The sequence below is a fragment of the Aplysia californica genome, unplaced genomic scaffold (assembly GCF_000002075.1).
Source record: "Aplysia californica isolate F4 #8 unplaced genomic scaffold, AplCal3.0 scaffold00473, whole genome shotgun sequence".
In the NCBI taxonomy this organism is placed as follows: domain Eukaryota; kingdom Metazoa; phylum Mollusca; class Gastropoda; order Aplysiida; family Aplysiidae; genus Aplysia; species Aplysia californica.
Genome location: NW_004797743.1, coordinates 616,901 through 635,682, shown reverse-complemented (window position 1 = coordinate 635,682; position 18,782 = coordinate 616,901). Strand labels below are relative to the sequence as shown.

Sequence of the window (18,782 nt, the reverse complement as noted above, 5' to 3'; positions counted from 1 at the left end):
CTCAGTGATATACAGACAGACACTCCCACACTCAGTGATATACAGACAGACACTCCCACACTCAGTGATATACAGACACTCCCACACTCAGTGATATACAGACAGACACTATACACACACACAGACTGATGCTTCTCACGTACACACTCACAGACAGATGTTTCACACACACACACACACACGCACACACCCACACCCACACACCCACCCACAGACACCCCCCTTCCCCCTTACACAGACAGACACTCCACACACACAGACAAACACACACAGACAAACACACACACACACACACACACACACACACACACGCACACACGCACGCACGCACACCTCCCTTCCCCACTACACAGACACAAACACACACAGACACATACACACACAGACAGACAGACACACAGACAGACACACACAGACAGACACTCCCACACTCAGTGATAGACACTCCACTCACAGATGTTTCACACTCACACACAGACAGACACACACACAGACAGACACACACAGACAGACACTCCCACACTCAGTGATAGACACTCCACACACAGATGCTTCATACACACACAGACAGACACCTCACTGACATACTCTTCGCACACACAGACACTACACACAATCAGACATTCCACACACAAGCATACATGCATGAATGCACACACACACGCACGCATGGTGACACACACACACGCACGCATGGTCACTCGCACACACACACACACACGCACACGCAGGCACACACGCTCACACATGCATACACTCTAACACAGAGACAATACACACACACACACTCACACAACACACTGGCACCCGCTGCACACCATTATTTGGTGGACCTATGCAGATGTATTAGAGGTGGGGGCATGGGGTAGGATCAGAAGAAGAATTAGATTCTCACTGCAGTTTTCTTACGACAAATCTGTAAATTAATTGCAAGGCAGGTCTTCTTACAACTGCTGTACCCTTCCACAGAATTACTTCCAAAGGTCTGACCATTAGCCGATACCCCATGGAGATTGCACGCTACAAGATGATAAAACATGTGGGAGAAAAACATAATGAACAGAACCCAGAGAGGTAAGAGCGGGGAAGATTATTAGCTTTGTGCGAGGGTCTTCTTGCATGGATTGTTAGACAAATAGTCTGATGTGGTTTGCTCCTTCTTTACTATCAAACGTCTGTTGTCCTTATCTGTCGGCCTTTTTGTGTTTTTTTACTCTCTTGTAATATCTCTAATCTATTGCACTTATACAACTTAATTGTGCTGCAAATGCCATAAAACACTTACTAAAAAAAAGAATTTTTATGATAATAAATATTTACTTGACTTGGGGTAAGAATACATAGGTAACTACATTATTGTGGATGATTGGTTTGTGGTTCTTCCCAGTAAATAAAGAAAAGGCTGCTCTAATCATCCCCATTCTAGCTGTGAACTGTTTTGCAACAGTGTCCTGGTATTTCTTTTGTTGTATTTCAGCACAATACAATTGTGTCATCCCTAAAAGCATCTACTGTCTCCCCCCCTTCCCCCATATATGCATCATCTGTTCCACTGAAGCTGTTGAGTAGAGGACAAGCTGTCTCTGTGAGTTCTAAAGGGCTTTGTTGTTGTTTTTTGTAAGGTTTTACAATGATCGCAACTGCGTAAGGTTTTACAACTATCGCAACTGCGTAAGGTCATGTGAGCGCCAAGAGGTGAATGTCAACAGAGAAGTCCAAACGGGGAATCAGGCTTACTCTGCTTTCCTCTCTGGCCTCAGCAGCACAAAGTCTGCTTCGACTATCAAGACACCCCGGAAACAGCAGTTCACAAGAGAGTGACAAACATACAAAAGAAGTAGAGGAAAATGACGATAGGATTGGGAAAGAAAAAGCAGCAGTTCCTCCCATGTTGTTCCGGCACAATATGGGCATTGCATTAAATCCCATTTACAATTCTACTGTGCTTAATACAACCTGACATGGCAGAAAGAGTTATAGAGAAAGAATTGATATCAGAAAGGATCTTGAAAATCAGAATACAGAAAGCGCAAAAAAGGGAATCTATCATCCAAGTTTACGCCCCTTGTAATGACACATACTCAATGGAAGATAAAGAAGAATTTTTTCAGAAGTTGGCAGACACCTTAGTAATCATAATGGGAGACTTTAATGGACTCGTAGGCCCAAGAAGAACACCATTGGAAAACTGCCTTGGACCACACGGTGACACCAGTTCAGATTGGAACTATAATGGGGGAACAACTATTAGCTCTCTGTGCAGAGTATGAATTATGCATCACAAATACTTTTTACCAGCACAGGCCATGTCAAACTCAGTCGTGGTACAAATGGAACAACCTAAAAATTTCCTCACCAATAGACTTCATATTGAGACGAATCACCCATAGAACAAAAACAACTGATACAAGATCTATCACCTTTGATACAGATCACCGACCAATGATGATAATGAGTAAAGAGAAAAAAAGACCCATATGAAAACAAAAGAAGAAACATTCAGAGAAAATTAATTTACGAAAACTCAATGAAGGGGGCAATGTGCAGAAAGTTGAGATGAGATCACAAAGAGACTAGAAAAACAAGACAACAATTTGATGAATGTTGAAGAAACATGGATTCTCTTTAAAAACCTGCCAACAGAAACACTGACAAAGTATGTGGAAAGAAGAGAATTGGGAGAGGATACATGAAAGGAACACCATGGTGGAATGACAGCGTTAAAGAGGCCATCAAAGAAAAGAAGAAACTTTTTCAGAATGGGCAAAATCCAAGGACGAAAACGACTACATGCAATTCAGGCTAGCATGAAGGAACTGCAAAAAAGTTTGTAGAGTATCAAAAAATGAATCTTGGACAAAATATGGAGAACACTTAAGCAACTGTGCCATAAATCACCGCGTGACTTCTACAGAAGTGTAAAATCAATGAGGCTCAGAGAAGAACCGTACGACCCAATAGCTATAATTAATGACAAAACGGGAAACCCCATTATGGACAGCTCCAAAATTAAATCTTGATGGAGGGAATATTTCTCAGAACTCTTGAACACCACTCAAAAGCAAACAAATAAAGAATTCCAACCAAGTCTCCCAGAGGAAGAAGAACCTACCATCCTACCATCAGAGGTCAGACAAACAGTTAAAACCAGCCCAAAAAACAGAAGCGCAGGAATAGATGAGCTCTCCTCGGAGACCATCCTAGCATGTGGTGAAACTGGAATAACGTGGCTCACAAAAACCTTCCTGAAAACACGGACAGAAAGAAAAGTTCCCGGCAACTGGCAAAAAGGGATCATAGTACCAATCTGGAGGAAGAAAGGCAGTAAGAGAGACTGTGGAATGTATAGAGGCATTTCACTGCTAAGCCATGTGGGCAAGATGTTCGCCAAGATGTTGGAATGGCGAATAAGACACAAAGTGGAACCATTTCTGTGTGAGGCCCAAATGGGATTTAGAAATGGAAGAGGATGCACCGACGCAATATTTGTCCTACGACAAATGTACGAAAGGGTAATAGAACACAACAGGGAACTAAATATAGTATTTATCAACCAGGAGAAAGCGTTCGACAGAGTAAGCAGAAACAAGCTGTGGAAAGAACTCAAAAACTACACTGTAAGAGGCCAACTGCCTGATTACATCCGTGTCATTTTTACGAGAACAGCATAAGTGTAGTAAGAATGTCAGAGGGACTCACAGAATGGCTCGAGATAACATCAGGAGTAAGGCAAGGTTGTGTCCTGTCACCACTACTATTTATCATATATATGGATAGAATTTCAAAAGAGGCCAACACAGGACCAGATGCCCTAAAAGAATTACTCTTCGCTGATGACCAAAGGCTGGCACACAAAGATGAACAAAGTCTCCAACACCACACCACCAGATTAAACGAAGAATGTAACAACTACAACATGAAGATCAAAATCAACAAAACAGAGACAATGAAAGTAAGCAGAAAGCCAGAACCACTCAGGATATACGTCAACAACAACAGTCTCAGACAGGTCCAAGAATTTAAGTACCTCGGAAGTATATTCACAGAGGATGGGGGACTAAACAGAGAAATTGAAACACGAGTACAAAAGGCCAATAATGTTAGTTACCAGCTTACTCCACTACTGAAACATCCTAACAACATCCCCATGACAGCAAATTTCAAAATGATCAACACCATATTCATCCCAACACTCACTTATCAATGCCAAACATGGACCACGAACAAGACATTAGAGCAAAGAATTACAACATGTGAAATGCGATGCCTTAGAAAAGCAATAAACAAGACCAGGCGAGACAAAATTAGAAACTCAGTAATCCGAGAAATGGTGGGCACAAAAGATGTCATGCATCACATCCAACACCAAAGAATCAAATGGTTAGGACATCTCCTACGATTACCAACACACCATCCAGCACAACGTGCCTATATCCAAAAATTTGATGGCAACAAGGCTAGAGGGCGACCGAGAAAGACCTGGATAGATGTAGTCAGGGAAACATTAACCACCCACAGCATCCCCCAGACCCAAGCTCTCCGGCTGGCGACAGAGAGACTTCTCTTTCTTTCCGTGCCACCCAAAAGGGTATAAGCGGTGGATAAAACAAACATAAAACAGACACTGTGCTTAAGAACGTGTAAATATCCCCCCTTTGGGAATAGCCTAAAGACAACTTCAGTCAGTAGCCCTGCCATGGTTGGGGGTCTGTGGGTTTTAAAGGGCTTAAAGTAAGGTTGTTTTCTGTATTATCTCTAGTTGTAGAAAAGTGTGCGTGGCATTTAATGCACTTGTTTATCCTTTTTCGTTTTAGTTTTAGGATCTAGTTTGAAAAAGACGTGACGAACAGAAAGTACATTCATCTGTCTTTAGGTTTACTTTGTTGCGCAATGTGAAGCAGCGAATGTCCAAGGATGGACTGACCACACTCAAGTACCATCTACAGCAGGTAGATGAAATGCCCACCCATACACGATTACAGGTTCTAATAAATGAGGCGGAAGTACGAAAGGTAAGATATCCATGATGTGGGCTTGACGCCCATTTTCTGTGATTCATAATTTTTTTTAAAGAGATGAGACCTCACGTTTAATGTCCAGCTCCAATAGAACTTATTAAAGGTTGCTAGTTTCAGCACTTTTGTTTTTTTATAAATAGGTGTGCTAAAGAAAAGGTGGACATGAACATAAGAAAAGTACACCAGATAGGCAAAGAGCCATGGGAAAGCTACACAGCCTATGGACCAGCCTATCTATCTTTGAACGAACATGGAGCATTCTTTTTGCATTTAATTGCAAAAGTCAGATAATTATTTTTGAAAGAGAACTTTGGATCCAAACCTTGTACTAGTAGTTTAATCAATGTCGTGAAGGAAAAGTTGAGTTTTTTTCGTTTCTCGTGCTGGCCAATGGCTTTGACATAACAAGTTGACTGCTTCCTTCTTGAACTGCCCCAGGGAGGAAGGTCTTTGATAGGCCACTGGTTCTTGTCACATAACCATACCATTGAAGTTTTCTTTTCTTGATCGTTGGTAGCAGCTTTTCAAAATGTTTCATGTGCTAGGATAAGATTATCTGTCCTGAAAGGGCGAGATGGCAAGCAGAGGGAGGTGTGCATGTACAGACAGCTTTGTTGTGTGAATAAATGGGTTGTGTAGGCCATGAAGACTGGTTTCCAGCTCAATTTGTGAGGGTACCTTTCTCATGTTTGAGGTTAACAGTAAGGCCACAATTTTTGTCTTTATTGATCACGGCTTACCGGTAGTGAAATTTTAGTTGTAGCGGGGGGTTCCCCGCCGAGCGCCTTATCATGTGGGGGTCACAGGGGTCAGCTCCCTGTCTGGGCTAACTTCATTTTTGGTACTTTTCAAAGTACAGTTTTAGGTGTATCCTTGCATTTATGGTAATTATCATGTAAAGCACCCAAACCACGCTTTTTAGCTCTTGAGACTCAAAAAAGAACGGACATTGTAACAGACAGATCGGGTGGGTGGTTGGTGGGTGCTCTGGTGTGGTTTGCTTATTCTTTCCTATCAAACATCTATCGTCCTTATCTCCCCTTCTTCTTTTTTGTGTTTGTTACTCTCTTGTCACTCCTCTTATCTTCTGGCGCTCATATGACCTTATGCAGTTGCGAGCGCTGAAAAACCTCTACTAAAGCTAAACAGAGTGGCGACAGGGAGCTGACCCCCGTGACCTCTACATGATAAGACGCTCGGCGGGGAACCCCCCGCTGCCACTAAATTTCCATTTCTGGTTCGCAGCAGATGATAGGTGCAGTCAATTACAAATCTTTGATTAAGGTGTGGAAGAGGTCATTGGTGCATCCTACTTCTTTTCTTTCCCTTTGTTGTTTCTGTCAGTCAGTCTTGCTTTATCGCTGCAGTTATGAAAAAAACTTATCGAGTCCTTAACACAACCTGTGAATTGAACATCTTGCATAGAATGTTATAATGAGTATCTCTCTCCCTGTCTTTCCCTCCACAGTCGTAGCAGTGTGAGTGTCAGAATGTCATCATAGCCGAGACAACGCTCATCTGGGATTCCATTTTCTCCATATCACCGAGAGAGAGACAAAGGGTCTTTCTCTCATCCTGGACCAAACAAATGATATCTGTGTGTGTGTGTGTGTTTTGTGTGTGTATGTGTGTGCATGCGTGCGTGCGTACGTGCGTTGTGTGTGTGTGTTTGCATGCGCGAGAGCGCACATCTGTATATGTGTATGTCACAAATCAATACATGGGATGTGTATATTGTTCCATGAACCGCTCGTGAGCTGAGTGCTGTTTTGCACAAACTTCAGCTTTTGACTTTTGGAATTTTTTGCAACAACTGTCAAGGCTGTTGAAGAATCTTTCCCTTTGAGCCCTACATCATTACAGGAAATGCTTGTGCTCCATAGTAGCTCGCTTTCATACGCTGGATCCTGTTCTTTTTTTGTGTCTGGAATTTAGTGCTTTCAAAGTGATTTTCGTCAACAGGGCCTACTGGAAAAAAATGGATTTTGTACAAGATAGCACCGAGCTTGCGCTCGACCTTCTCAGATGTTCTTATCTACACAGGGTATTGACATATCAAGGACTGCTCTAGTATTGTCTGTTGGCCTGGGGAGGTGTCATGTGTGGCCAGGGCTGGCGTTGAAGTCATCACATCCGAACATCAGAACTTTTGTCACAGATTCGTACCTATCATCGATATATACAGGCATAATATACAACATGCTGGTGTTTATGTCAATATAGGTTGGTGGGCCTGACCGTTAAGCGAAAACAGTCCCACGCTTCTTTTGGACATAGGTGGTAGTACCTGAGGTCCATCCGGTCTTGTCGTCTGTGAATTATTGTTCCAGTGTTTTGTGAATGCGACATGTAAAAAGTAGATTAAAAACTTGCCAAGTATATTGAAGTTCAAATTACAGTTTGGATTACTGTCTCCACATTCTTTGCAAAGGTGGTTTTCTGCCACTTTTGTTTAGCTCTATATACATTACATGGCTCTCATTCCTAGTTTGGATACAGCGATGAATGACAGCTTGATCTAATGACCCTTTTACTTGTTGCAAGTCCAATATTTTCAGTGCAGATGCTATGTATGTAATTATAGAATCATCGTAACTACACTCTGTCAAGATTCAGTGGATTACGGTAGGATCATAGCTCATTCTATGCAGATAGGGCCTTCTACAGTTCATTATTGTAGTGTCAAACTGAGTTTTCTTTTTCTGTACCCGAGAAGTGAAAATGGTCTTGGAGTGTGTTGGAAAGAGTGATGGATTTGTCTCAGACAAAGTTTGAGACACCAGTTTGTGGTGTATCCCTGACAACATTTGAGATAGAAATTAAATCTACGGCTTATAATTTGCCTGAGTCTCACATTTCATTTTTCCTCTGGCAAAATGAACAGAGATGTGTGTTGGTAGGATATGCCCTAGAATTCTACTAGCGCCATGCAGACTTTGCTCTGCATATTAACACATACCATTGTATTGTACATTCCTGCCACTGTTCCATATTTCTTGTGACTGAACCAGCACTGGGTTGCACTTATAGTTTATTGTTATGAAGTAGCATGCTGCAAACTGAAATATTCTTCAAATAACTTGTTAATGTTTTCTTGTGAATGAAGGCCTTTCATAATTGCTACTTTGCCATGAAACTTGGATTGGTTTGATGACAACTTGTCGCAAAATGTGCTTTCTGCTTATGATCACTGAATTTGAAATATGAAATCGCATTGTATAATGGCAAATGTTTTATTTGTGCGAATATAAAGGAAAGATTGAGTGCTATCTTCGTTGGAGATTGATTTTGGAAGTAACTCTGAAGAACCAAAAAAGTGCAAGCTTCTTCTGGGGCAGAGCAATTTTCCCTTACTGACCTATCACCTTTCACCTTTGACTTACATTCCTGTTTCTGCACTTGAAAAGATTCCTTGATTATTGATGCTGTGTGCGGTTCCAAGATAGAATTACAGTTGTCCTGGCATCAGGACTTTTGTGTTTTTAAGTATTATTCTAGTATAAGTAGAATTTCGTTATAAGCTGAGTCATAAGACAGTTGTATTTAAAGCCTCAAATACAACACACACAAAATGTTAATTGTATGGCTTTGAACTTACCTGTTTTATAATTTCTCTAGTGTTCTGGGCTCTTGCAGCTTCAGCAGTTTGTATTATAAAGAGCGCGGTGTTTGTGTTTTGAACAGTCTTGTGTTGTGATAGCTTTGTCCTCCCTCATCCCTGTCACATTGAGAGCGTGGTCTCCGCCTGTAGACTCACATATCAGGTGATCCACTGGTAGATCTTTTTTCGATTGTAAGGTGTTTGTTCATTTTTGGGGCAAAAGTAGGCCTATAGGGTCTGAAAGGAATTGAATCTAATTTCAATTGTCCGTGCTGATTTTTCACATTCTAACATTTTACCATTGGTCTATTTATGTTCTTTTACACTTGAACAGTCTTTCGAGATCATAATGTTCACAGAGTTCCTTAACTTGGAATGGCCTTTTAGCTGGATGATATTGCATGATGTCACCCTTCCGGACAATTTATAATTCAGTGGCTCGGTAGAGGGTGAAACATGCTTTTTCCTAAACATAGTTCGGGTACATTATTGTCATATGTGCTTATCATAATTATTGAGCATTAAGATCTGAGACCAATGAAAAGAATTTGATTCAACAGAGAGTACTCAAAAGATACTCTGTGTGATTTTTTACTCTGTGTCCACTTTTGACCTTTGACTCTGTGATCTAATCATGACAGGCGTGATGAAATTCAAGCGTTTGCTTTGATAACCATTTGGTTTAGAACATTTTGTACTCTCCAATAATGACTAGTGCAACTTTAAGGAGACTGGTTTTGAATATTTATCTAGTCTTTAGCAATGGCAATTTAAAAGTTATTTGACGTCAGGCTTTATACCAAAGAGAGATTCCACTTTGTTTAGTATAAGCTTTAATTTTCTGGAGACGTACAGCATTATACATTTGTATTTGTACTTTGGAGATCCAGAAGGCAAGCTGAAGTAAAATGAGAACCTTTGTTGTGTAGCTCAGAGTTAGAGATTCCCAGCCAAAGGAATATAACAGTCATAATTTTGGTTGAGATCACGTTCATCTGGCTCCAAGTCTTGTTCATTATGAAAAAAAAATTATTTTAGTTAGTAATTTTGAGGAGTTTTTAAAATAAATTTTATCTCAGGATTAGTTTACATAACCCATGATTATTTTTCATATTGTGGTTGCAAGGTTCTTGTCTCTTTACCTTAACTCTTCAGAGGGCTTGATTTGAATACCACACTGGCGTCTTTGGTGCAGCGGTTAGGCATTTCACTCAGGAGACCTGAGTTAAGTTCCCAAGTGGGGAGAATTTTTATAGAGTATCTTATTCTTTCTGCTGGGATCTTTTATCCATCTCTACCCGGTTGGCTCCAAAATACTTTGAATTGGGTCAATGGGGCGTAAAACAGACACCTTGTGCAGTTACGAGGACCGCAAAACTTTTACCAAAACAAAATAAAAAGACTTACATTTTGAATACCACAAGGATATTATTTCTGCTTCAAAGAAGGCACTTCCGACCAGGTCTCTGATGTGCTTGATAAGTCAGTTTGATTGAAAAAAAAATGTTGTAATATCTTCTCAAGTTACTGAAGCTATTACAAATAAGATGTGTACAACGCATGTGTGCCTGTGCAACTATGTGTTCATGAGGATGTAGATCGATGTGTGTAGGGTGTTGAGTGGGGGAAGAGCATTTGTTTTCTGTGCACTGAAATGAGAAATTGTATGAATATTTGTGCACTCTTATCAGTGAATATATGTTTTCTTTATATATTTGTTTATGTTACATAGAAGAGATTTTATTTAGCTTGTCCCGGTGTGCATTAGCTCATTTTTCTTTTGTAAATTCAGTTTGGGAACACAGTATGTTCACCAAGAATATTATACTTTGCTGCGTGGTGTATGAGAGCTCAAGACGTCTGGGGCTCTGAGGAAAGTGTCATTGTGCATGGTTTAGAAAATGTTTCACTTGAGAACAAAATGTGCTACTTTGTGATGTAGGTGGCGTTGTGGTTAAGCTCTTGGACTTGCAACCGTAAGATTGTAGTTTTAAATTCTGTCTGGGGCCCGACGTTGTGTCCTTGGGAAAGGCACTTAACACAAATTGTTCTCGCATCACTCAGGTGGGAATGGGTACGCAGCTATAGACCGTGAAAGTCTTGTCAGCTTGTTCGTGTTTGAGTGCTTAATCAGTTGATTGCACTGTGTGCTTCCCAGGAAGCCAGAATGTTCTCTCATAAATGGGATATTTTTGGTGAACTGTTGAACGCAGTTGTAATTTACTGCTAGTAAGTATAGTAATTGTACAAAAGGACCAACATTTCATCTGGAGCGGATTGGGATAGTGACTTTTCCAACAAAGAGGATGATAGAGTAGACCACCATCACCACTCTTTGTGATAAAACAGCAAGTGCAGCAAATAATATATGAGTTGTCCACGGGAAAAATAGGCATAGTCACAAACTGGAAATTGTGAGGGTGTCAATTTAAAAAGCTTGTGGACTCATAACTTCATATTTGTTTAATTGCTGGTTTTTTTTGTTAATGTTTGTTGAATGGAAAATCTAACAACAATAATCAACCAACAGTTGAACAGAAATAAAGTTATGAGTCGACATGCCCTCTAAATTGATACCCTCACAATTTTCAGTTGTGACTGTTTCCGTTTTTTCTGTGGACTCGTATAATAACATCACTGTATTAGTACACCAGCAGAGCTGGTTATGTTTTTGTTTACTACTTGGCAAGATTAATCAATAGTCAATACAAAGCATCAGTTTTATTTGAGATGCTTAACCCCTTTGTTGCCTATATGACGTACGCTGTTCATCATATTTTCTTACATGGCAAATGAGCCAAAATGCTGCTGTGACGTACGCCAATCGATCGTCATAGGTTGTATTCCGCATACTGCTTCTATTAGATGTATTTCGTAAAATTAATCGCACCTTCGCTTTGGGGAATGTTTATTCTGCAGAAAGAAAATTTTTCCTTTTAGATATAGTTAGTAGTATTTGAAAATCGGACAGGGATCCAAAATTGTTCCAGGTACAGCACGAACTGACTGACCCTGTGAAGGGGTTAAGCACTCTTTAATTTGTATTTCGGTGCAGCTTATAGTGATATTCTTTCGCATCAACTTTGATTCAGTCTTAATTTAGAATCTACATCATAGAGTGCAAGTTCAAACAGTATAGGTGATGACAGGCTTACTGATAGTAATGTACAGAGTTCAAAAAGAGGAAATTGGACAATTTAGTAATGAGTAAACAAGTAACGATAATTTAGAACCTGAATGTGAAATGTGGCTGATTCATTTTGCTTTTCTTTTATGTTATCTGTGCTGTGCGTATTTTGTTGTGACAAACTAGCAAGATATTTTTAATGTTTCGTCTTAAAAGCACATGATCCTTATTGGTATCAGTGTGTATTGCCTATTAATTTTTATTTACCCCCCAGTTGTAATGATTCCTTGGAAGTTCCAGCACCGTAATGGTGCAGACTGAGGGATGGAGGTGTTTGGGGGTGTGCAGTGTGGAAAGGTTTTGAAAATGAAAAGAACTGAATGGGAGAAAATGGCAACATGCCAGACATTATTAGGTAATGGATACTATTTTTACTATACTTTTTACTTACGTGCATTTCTGTGCCTAGTCAGCCTTCTCTGTGCCAGGTTGTGATAAGAATAGCACTTTGTATTCTGAAGTCTGTGATGGAGAAGAGGAGGAGAATTTGTGAGGCAGGAGTTCTGGGGTGGGGTTGGGGGTGGGTGGATAAAAGGGCGTTTGTTGACTTGTTTTGCGAAAGTTCAAGGTTGGAAAGGAATTCATTCAACTTTAAATTTAAACTTCTCGTGGATAAATGTCTTTCTCTTTTTTTTTCTTTTTTCCCCCAATTCTAACCTTTTTTCTTTGAATGATTTATATTCTTGCATGTGTGTACAGTCATTCTAGGTCATGGAGGTACACATCGCCAGCTACAAGTTGGGAAGTCTTTGTTTTTTTAATTTTGGAGAACATCAGAGATAAAAGAGAGGACCCAAATCAGAACTATGACTTCGGCATTCATTGTTTTAAAAGAAATGAAGGAAAAAACCCCACAAAAAACATAAGATAGAAAATAACAAAACAAAGTGAAACTATTTTGTAAGATGCCCCTAGATGTCGATATGCGAGTAACCCGCTTTATTTGAAAAACCCCCAGAGACTGATTTAGTTCATTATGGGACAGTGGGATGACACTGATGACGTGCTCTGTCATTCTGTTGTTCTGTCCATCTAGATAATAAAGGTACTTATGTACAGTTATTTCAGGCCATGACGGTATGAATTAATGTTCTGTCTTTATAAATCATGAAATACAAGTGTTCTGTTATTCTAGAAGGTGAACATTTTTTAAGTGTTCTGTAATTTTATATCATGAAGGTACGCTTATATATTCTATCGTCATCCTAGATCCTGGAGGTACCCATTCACAGTCGATCTAGTTTCCAAAACAGGTGTTCTTTCCCTTTTATGCAAAAGTGTTGTGAGTGTAGTCAGGGGGCTGTATCCCGTCGGACAGTCCTGAGAAACACACTCCAACCATCACCCCGTCCCACTGGGACTTTGACAGGGCAGTAACAATGGCTGCCCTGAGGTACCCATGCCTGCACGTACTGAAAGATATTACTGTATATGTTTGCCTCTAGGACAATCTAACATACAATTTGAGGGGTGGGGGAGTTGTACTTTTGACTCCAAAATGGCCCATTTTGTAGGTCAAGCACTTAATAATAAGAGGTAATTCCTCACATACTGGAGGGGGCCCAGAATGCATGAAATCAAGTTTGGCTTCAACTTTTGTGTCTTACCCAAGAGATTGATTTAATCTGTGAGGCCCGATCCTGGCTGTATATTACGCGCAGTACACACAGGGGTATACTTTTGGACGACAATGACTATGACAATCTTTATTCCTCTCACAGGGAGAAATTTGTCATGGTCGTTTACAATGGCAGTAGATGTTACAAAGGTTAAGTGTACTCTCGCATTTACACAACAAGGCAGGACCTCACTTTATTAAGAATTTGCCCATATTATAAGCGAGTATATACTGTAAGTTAACGTTTTACTGGAAGGGTTTGGTGCTAGTGTGTTACTTTGTACTCTTCTGATAATATGACGGGCAGGAGGTGGGGTTTCTAGACTTCACTACTCTTCATCAGCTGGCTCAGTAGAGTGGTCAGTGCTCCTGTTTTTAATCAGTGCAGACTCTTAGTCTTAGAGAGTCTTAAGTCCTGGGTAAACTAACACAGGTCTGGTGCTTACTTGTAAATTTTCACCAATTCATTTATTGATAGTTGTCAAATGTATTCTGACATCGATGTTGTGACTTATATATTTTTTTTTTGTTTCCTTGGTTTTGTTGTGTTTTGTATTTAGGAACATTGAATCTGAAGGTTTGTTATGGATGTACTTTGTAATCTTTTGCTAGTTGTACTTTTTAAACTGAGTGCCTGACATTTAGCATAGCTCTGTTGATTTTTTTATATGAATTGTGCAGGATGTGCCCATGAATAAGTTCCAACCAAATAATTTATCTGAGTGAGTGTTAAACATATTTTGTGTGGGTTTGTGAACAGGTGCCATGATATGCATACATGATAACAGCTAAAAACTGAGTTTGTCAGAGAAATTAGTCTGTTTTGGGTTTGTTAGGTTGTTATTTTTTTTTGTATACCAGCTTCTCCACAGGCCTCTGCAGTCTACACCCTTTCTTTGATTTTTATTGTGAAGGAGGTCCCTCTTGTAATTTTTCGTCCCTGGGGTTGGGGCATGAGAAACTGGCTTGACCGCAGCTAGTTTGTGAGTTTCAAAGACATTCCAATTTGAAAATTGTGTAAAAACGAAGAGCAGCCACGTTACCTATATGTACTCGATGTTGATGCATTCTTCGCCTGATTTTGGAAGAATTATGAATGAAACGTTCACTGGCTTAACTATTTTTCTCACATGTGTATATAACTTGTCCTCCTCATTGTGTATGTCTACATCACCTTACCTCCCTTACTCTTGTTGAAGTCTCACTTAGATTCACAGATCATTATAATAGTCAATACTTACACAGCATTGAAGTAGGCTACCTGTTAGTCACTCATATTTGAAATAGGCATTACTATGTTCGACTAGTTGTTGGTAACGTTTTATTTATAATCTGTTCTTTTATTTTATTTATGTGTGTGGATAAAACAGTGTATGGAATGTTGCTGAGAGAAAAAAAACAACCTACTTTTGGGAATTTTTTTGGGGTCCCCTCTAAAGTCATGATGACTTTGCTGTGAGTATAAATGTGTCCTAATGTGTAGACTGAGATATGTCAAGCGGGAACAGCAGAGAGTACAGGTCAGGACATAACCTTTTTAAAAAACGTACGCTGTTTCAGAGCTCAATCTAATCATGTGTTCATGTAAGGCACAAGATATTATTATGTACGATGCTGTAAATCTTTGTCTGGAGATTTGATGTCTTGATACTCTGAATTGTTCCACCCAAAAAAGGTGCCCTCTGTCCATTCTGTTCCACATATTATTACACAGATATCAGGAAAAACGTTCAGCTCATCTATGGGGCTAAATAAAAGTTTCGCCGAAACTATAGAGGGCTGTTTGGAAATAGGAAGCTTGATCCAATGTTGTTATGTAGCTTACTGTCTAGGAATAGGAAACTGAATAATAGATCCAACCATACCCCAGATGCAGTCTTAGAATAGGACGCCGGATCCAACCTTGTCTTATATAATATATATTTGCTGTTTGGGTGTAGGAAGGTATATCCAACTTTGATCTGTAGACCACTGTCTGGGACTAAAAAGCGAGATATCTAATTGTACCCGACAAAGCACTTTGTTGGAGTAGGAGCTAGATATTTAAATATGTTGCCCTGTAGTATAGAGTGCCAGAAATTGGAAACCCACAAATGAAGGGAAGGGCTAATAAAACTAGTTTTTTTATGTAAGGAACTGCAAGGATATGACATTATGACTATTGTTTTCTGTTCAGTTATGTATTTGCTGTGCTCTTGCTTCTGGTTCAGGGCCATGTGGTCCTTCAAGTATATGTGTTGGAAGTGGTTCTCCTTAAGTGTATGGGGACAGAGGACCGTGATGCTGTGTCTCTTTTGGTCCATGGCCTGATTTCTCTAAGGATGTTGGGATGCATGTAGCTATTTTTGAGTGAGAGAGAGGGGGATGGGGGGGAGGGAGGGAGGGATATATATAGAGAGAGAGAGAGAGAGAGAAAGAGGGAGAGAGAGGGAGCGAGATAGAAAGGAAAAGAGAGAGAAAGGGAGATAGAGAGAGACTGACAGATAGGTAGACTGACTGCTTGTATTCTTATTTCGTGTGTGACATATATTTACATTATGTCTAATGCACAGTGCATGCCACCAATCGAATTCATTTGATTGAATTGGAGCCAGTGTGATTTTTCTCCTAAAAGCTACTATTTTGGAACAATTTGACCAAATTTGACTAAATTCAACTGTGAACATCAAAACCAAAAGCGTTTGTTTGCCATGGTTGTCAATCGAATTGGTTGCAATGTGCCGAAATGGTAGCTTTTGTCCCTCTATGGTGGAAAATCTGGCAGGTTCCTGACTCAATTCGATTTTATAGTGTGCACTGGGTCTGTACGATATGCCGTAGATTCTTCTCTTTCTACACTGCGGAGCCCAAAATAGCAGACTGAGCTTAAACTCTTGCCTGACCTAGTCTAACACCTGAAATGCTTCATTTTCAACTGAGTTTTCTTTTGTATTGAAAATTATTTGTTAAGTCCAAAGTTGACTAATGTTCATGCATGTTTCTGGACTTGCTAAATTCGAAATATAATGGTGAGCTGCATGTATGGAAGCATTGCCCAAATTTGTGTGTCTTTTCTAAAAGCAGTTTTCTCTGGGGGGGGTTGCTTTATTTTTTCAACCATTCTGCTTCAGATTTAAACCATTTTTTCTTTGAATATTTGAACAGTACTTGGGTGCTCAATTAGCCCAGTTAATATCAAGCTGGACTACAGAGCAGTCGGCCTTGGTTCAGTTCCTCAATGGGTCATTTTGAACTATGGTTGATTCGGGGAGTTTTAAGCTCAGTCTTCCTATTGGAGATGGGCATGGAATTCAAAGATACCTCCTCTTAGATAATCTCAGTGTTGAAGTTAAATCTATACAAAGACAACGACAATGGACTGTATAAATATTATAGATAATTAGAAGGACTCAATTTAGGAAAAACAGCGACTCGTTGTTCGACATTTAAAGACTCAAGGGATTACACATTTATAATTTATGAAAGCTGCTATATCATATGCTGTGGCCTGAAAAGTTTTTCTAAAGTCTCTGAAATGTGATGCCATAAGAGGATTCTACAGTCGCTGTGATATGTTAACCAGGGAACTTTCTCTATAAAGTCACTCTGATCTAACAAACAGAGAAGTATTTAACGTCGTGGTGTGTTTTTACTGCTCATGAATTGTCTTTGCTGTTGTGTTGTCGTAGTAGGCGTTCGCTAGCTCATAAGTCGGTGTGTTGGTGCCGTGTTTTTATGTGTTGTGTTGGGGAATGTCTTCATAGGATTTGATTGCCTACGTTAGTTTACACATGCTCTGTGAATATGACGTGATGTTGATCATTTAGAAGCTGCTACGACTTTGCCTGTTATACTCTGTGTGGGTGTGTGCGATACGGCATTCCAGCAGAAGAAAGACCGATGTAGGCCTACTCAACAAAATAATTTACTATGTTGGGAATCAAAATTCATTTTTTTAAAATATGTGCAAAGGTTAAGAGTGTAATTAATTGCAGACGCAAGTGTATTTTTATGTTTATGTGTGTGGAGTTTTTTTGTTTTTTTTTACAATATGTACTTATGTGTTGGTTCGTATAGTTATGTGTTGGCGCATGTACTTGTATTTGGTTGGGATTTTTTGGGGGGTTATTGTTGGGTTTTTTTTGTTGTTGTATTTGTTTTGTCCATGAATATGCCAAGTGACGGTTGCAGGTTGCCTTCATGACTAATCATGTTTTGGGAATGTTACAGTTGTACATGTATTCATGATTGAGTATGTGAGGGGGAATGGTGGAGTTGTATTCCTGATTGAGTTTGTATGGGGAAATGGTGGAGTTGTGTTTATGATTGAGTTTGTATGGGAAATGTTTCAAGTTACAGTTGTCTTCTTGACTTAACCTGTCTGGGGAATGTTACAGATTTGTATTCATATCATGACAAGACTAGAATGCGGGGAGGACTTGAGCCTCAACTACAACAGCAAGACGAATACTTTCGAAGTTTATTTATAATAAATGTATGACTTACAGTCTCTTAGTTGTTATTTTATTGTTTTAAATAGTTATTTTAGGGCTTATTCGCATTTTTGTGCAGGTGGTTAGAGAGCATGCCTGTGCTTCTCTAAACACGAATTAGACATCTGCCCCACAGCGAGCCACAAATCGGAAACATGTGTTGTGTACATTTACCAGAAAGGGAGGTCCATCATAAGTTTCCGCAGCGACGATAAAGTTTTATAGTTTTTCCGACTTCGATTTCAGATCAACAGTGCTTTAGAAAGTTTGACATACTGTTGTGGATTTTTGTTTTGTTTTTTGTTCAACACCGCACGTCTTTGAATGAGAGATCCCATTGTCTGAGAATTCAGCACTTCTTGTGGTCTCATTGAACTTTCCTTTTAAATTGTAAGGGGGCTCTTGTGGCCTAGAGGTTAAGGTGTTGGCCTTAAAGGTCCCGCGTTCGAATCCGGGTAGTGAACGAAACATTTTCTTATCTAAATTTGTCTCATTTCACCTCCTTTCCTGCTCTCTAGCAATGTTCTGTCGTCTGCTTTTATCTCCTCTTTCTGCCCCCACTCCCTCATCTTCTTTGCCCCCCTCCTCTGGGCTCCTGATTCTTTCTACAGCCTTTCTACTGCTACTCCTTGACGTCTTCTTACTGCTGTCTTTCAGCCACACCTCTGATCTTCTGGTAGGAAAGATCTACACCTAGCCTTCTCGGAGAAGGGCGAAAAATCTCGGAGGGCCAGTGTGCAAGTTGCGCACGTTAAAGATCCCTTGGTGGTCTAAAATCGATAAGAGTAGGCTTCGGCCGCCACCCGGGCAAAAATTCAAAATTTCCTATCAAACTTCCTAACTACTGAAAATATTAGGTGTGTCCCGCGTTCATAATACGACCTTA

At 39.9% G+C, this 18,782-nt stretch overlaps 1 protein-coding gene across 1 annotated transcript; it reads left to right on the top strand.

Moving 5' to 3' along the window:
* Window positions 1-969: 969 nt before the first annotated feature.
* Window positions 970-17,913, top strand: LOC101848307 (beta-1,4-N-acetylgalactosaminyltransferase bre-4; the record flags this gene model as incomplete). Its single annotated transcript, XM_013086498.2, is given in 3 exon segments — window positions 970-1,074; window positions 4,874-5,012; window positions 6,487-17,913. Coding segments are annotated over 3 exon segments (250 nt in total), but the record flags the coding sequence as incomplete, so codon positions are not given.
* Between the last annotated feature and the right edge of the window lie 869 nt (window positions 17,914-18,782).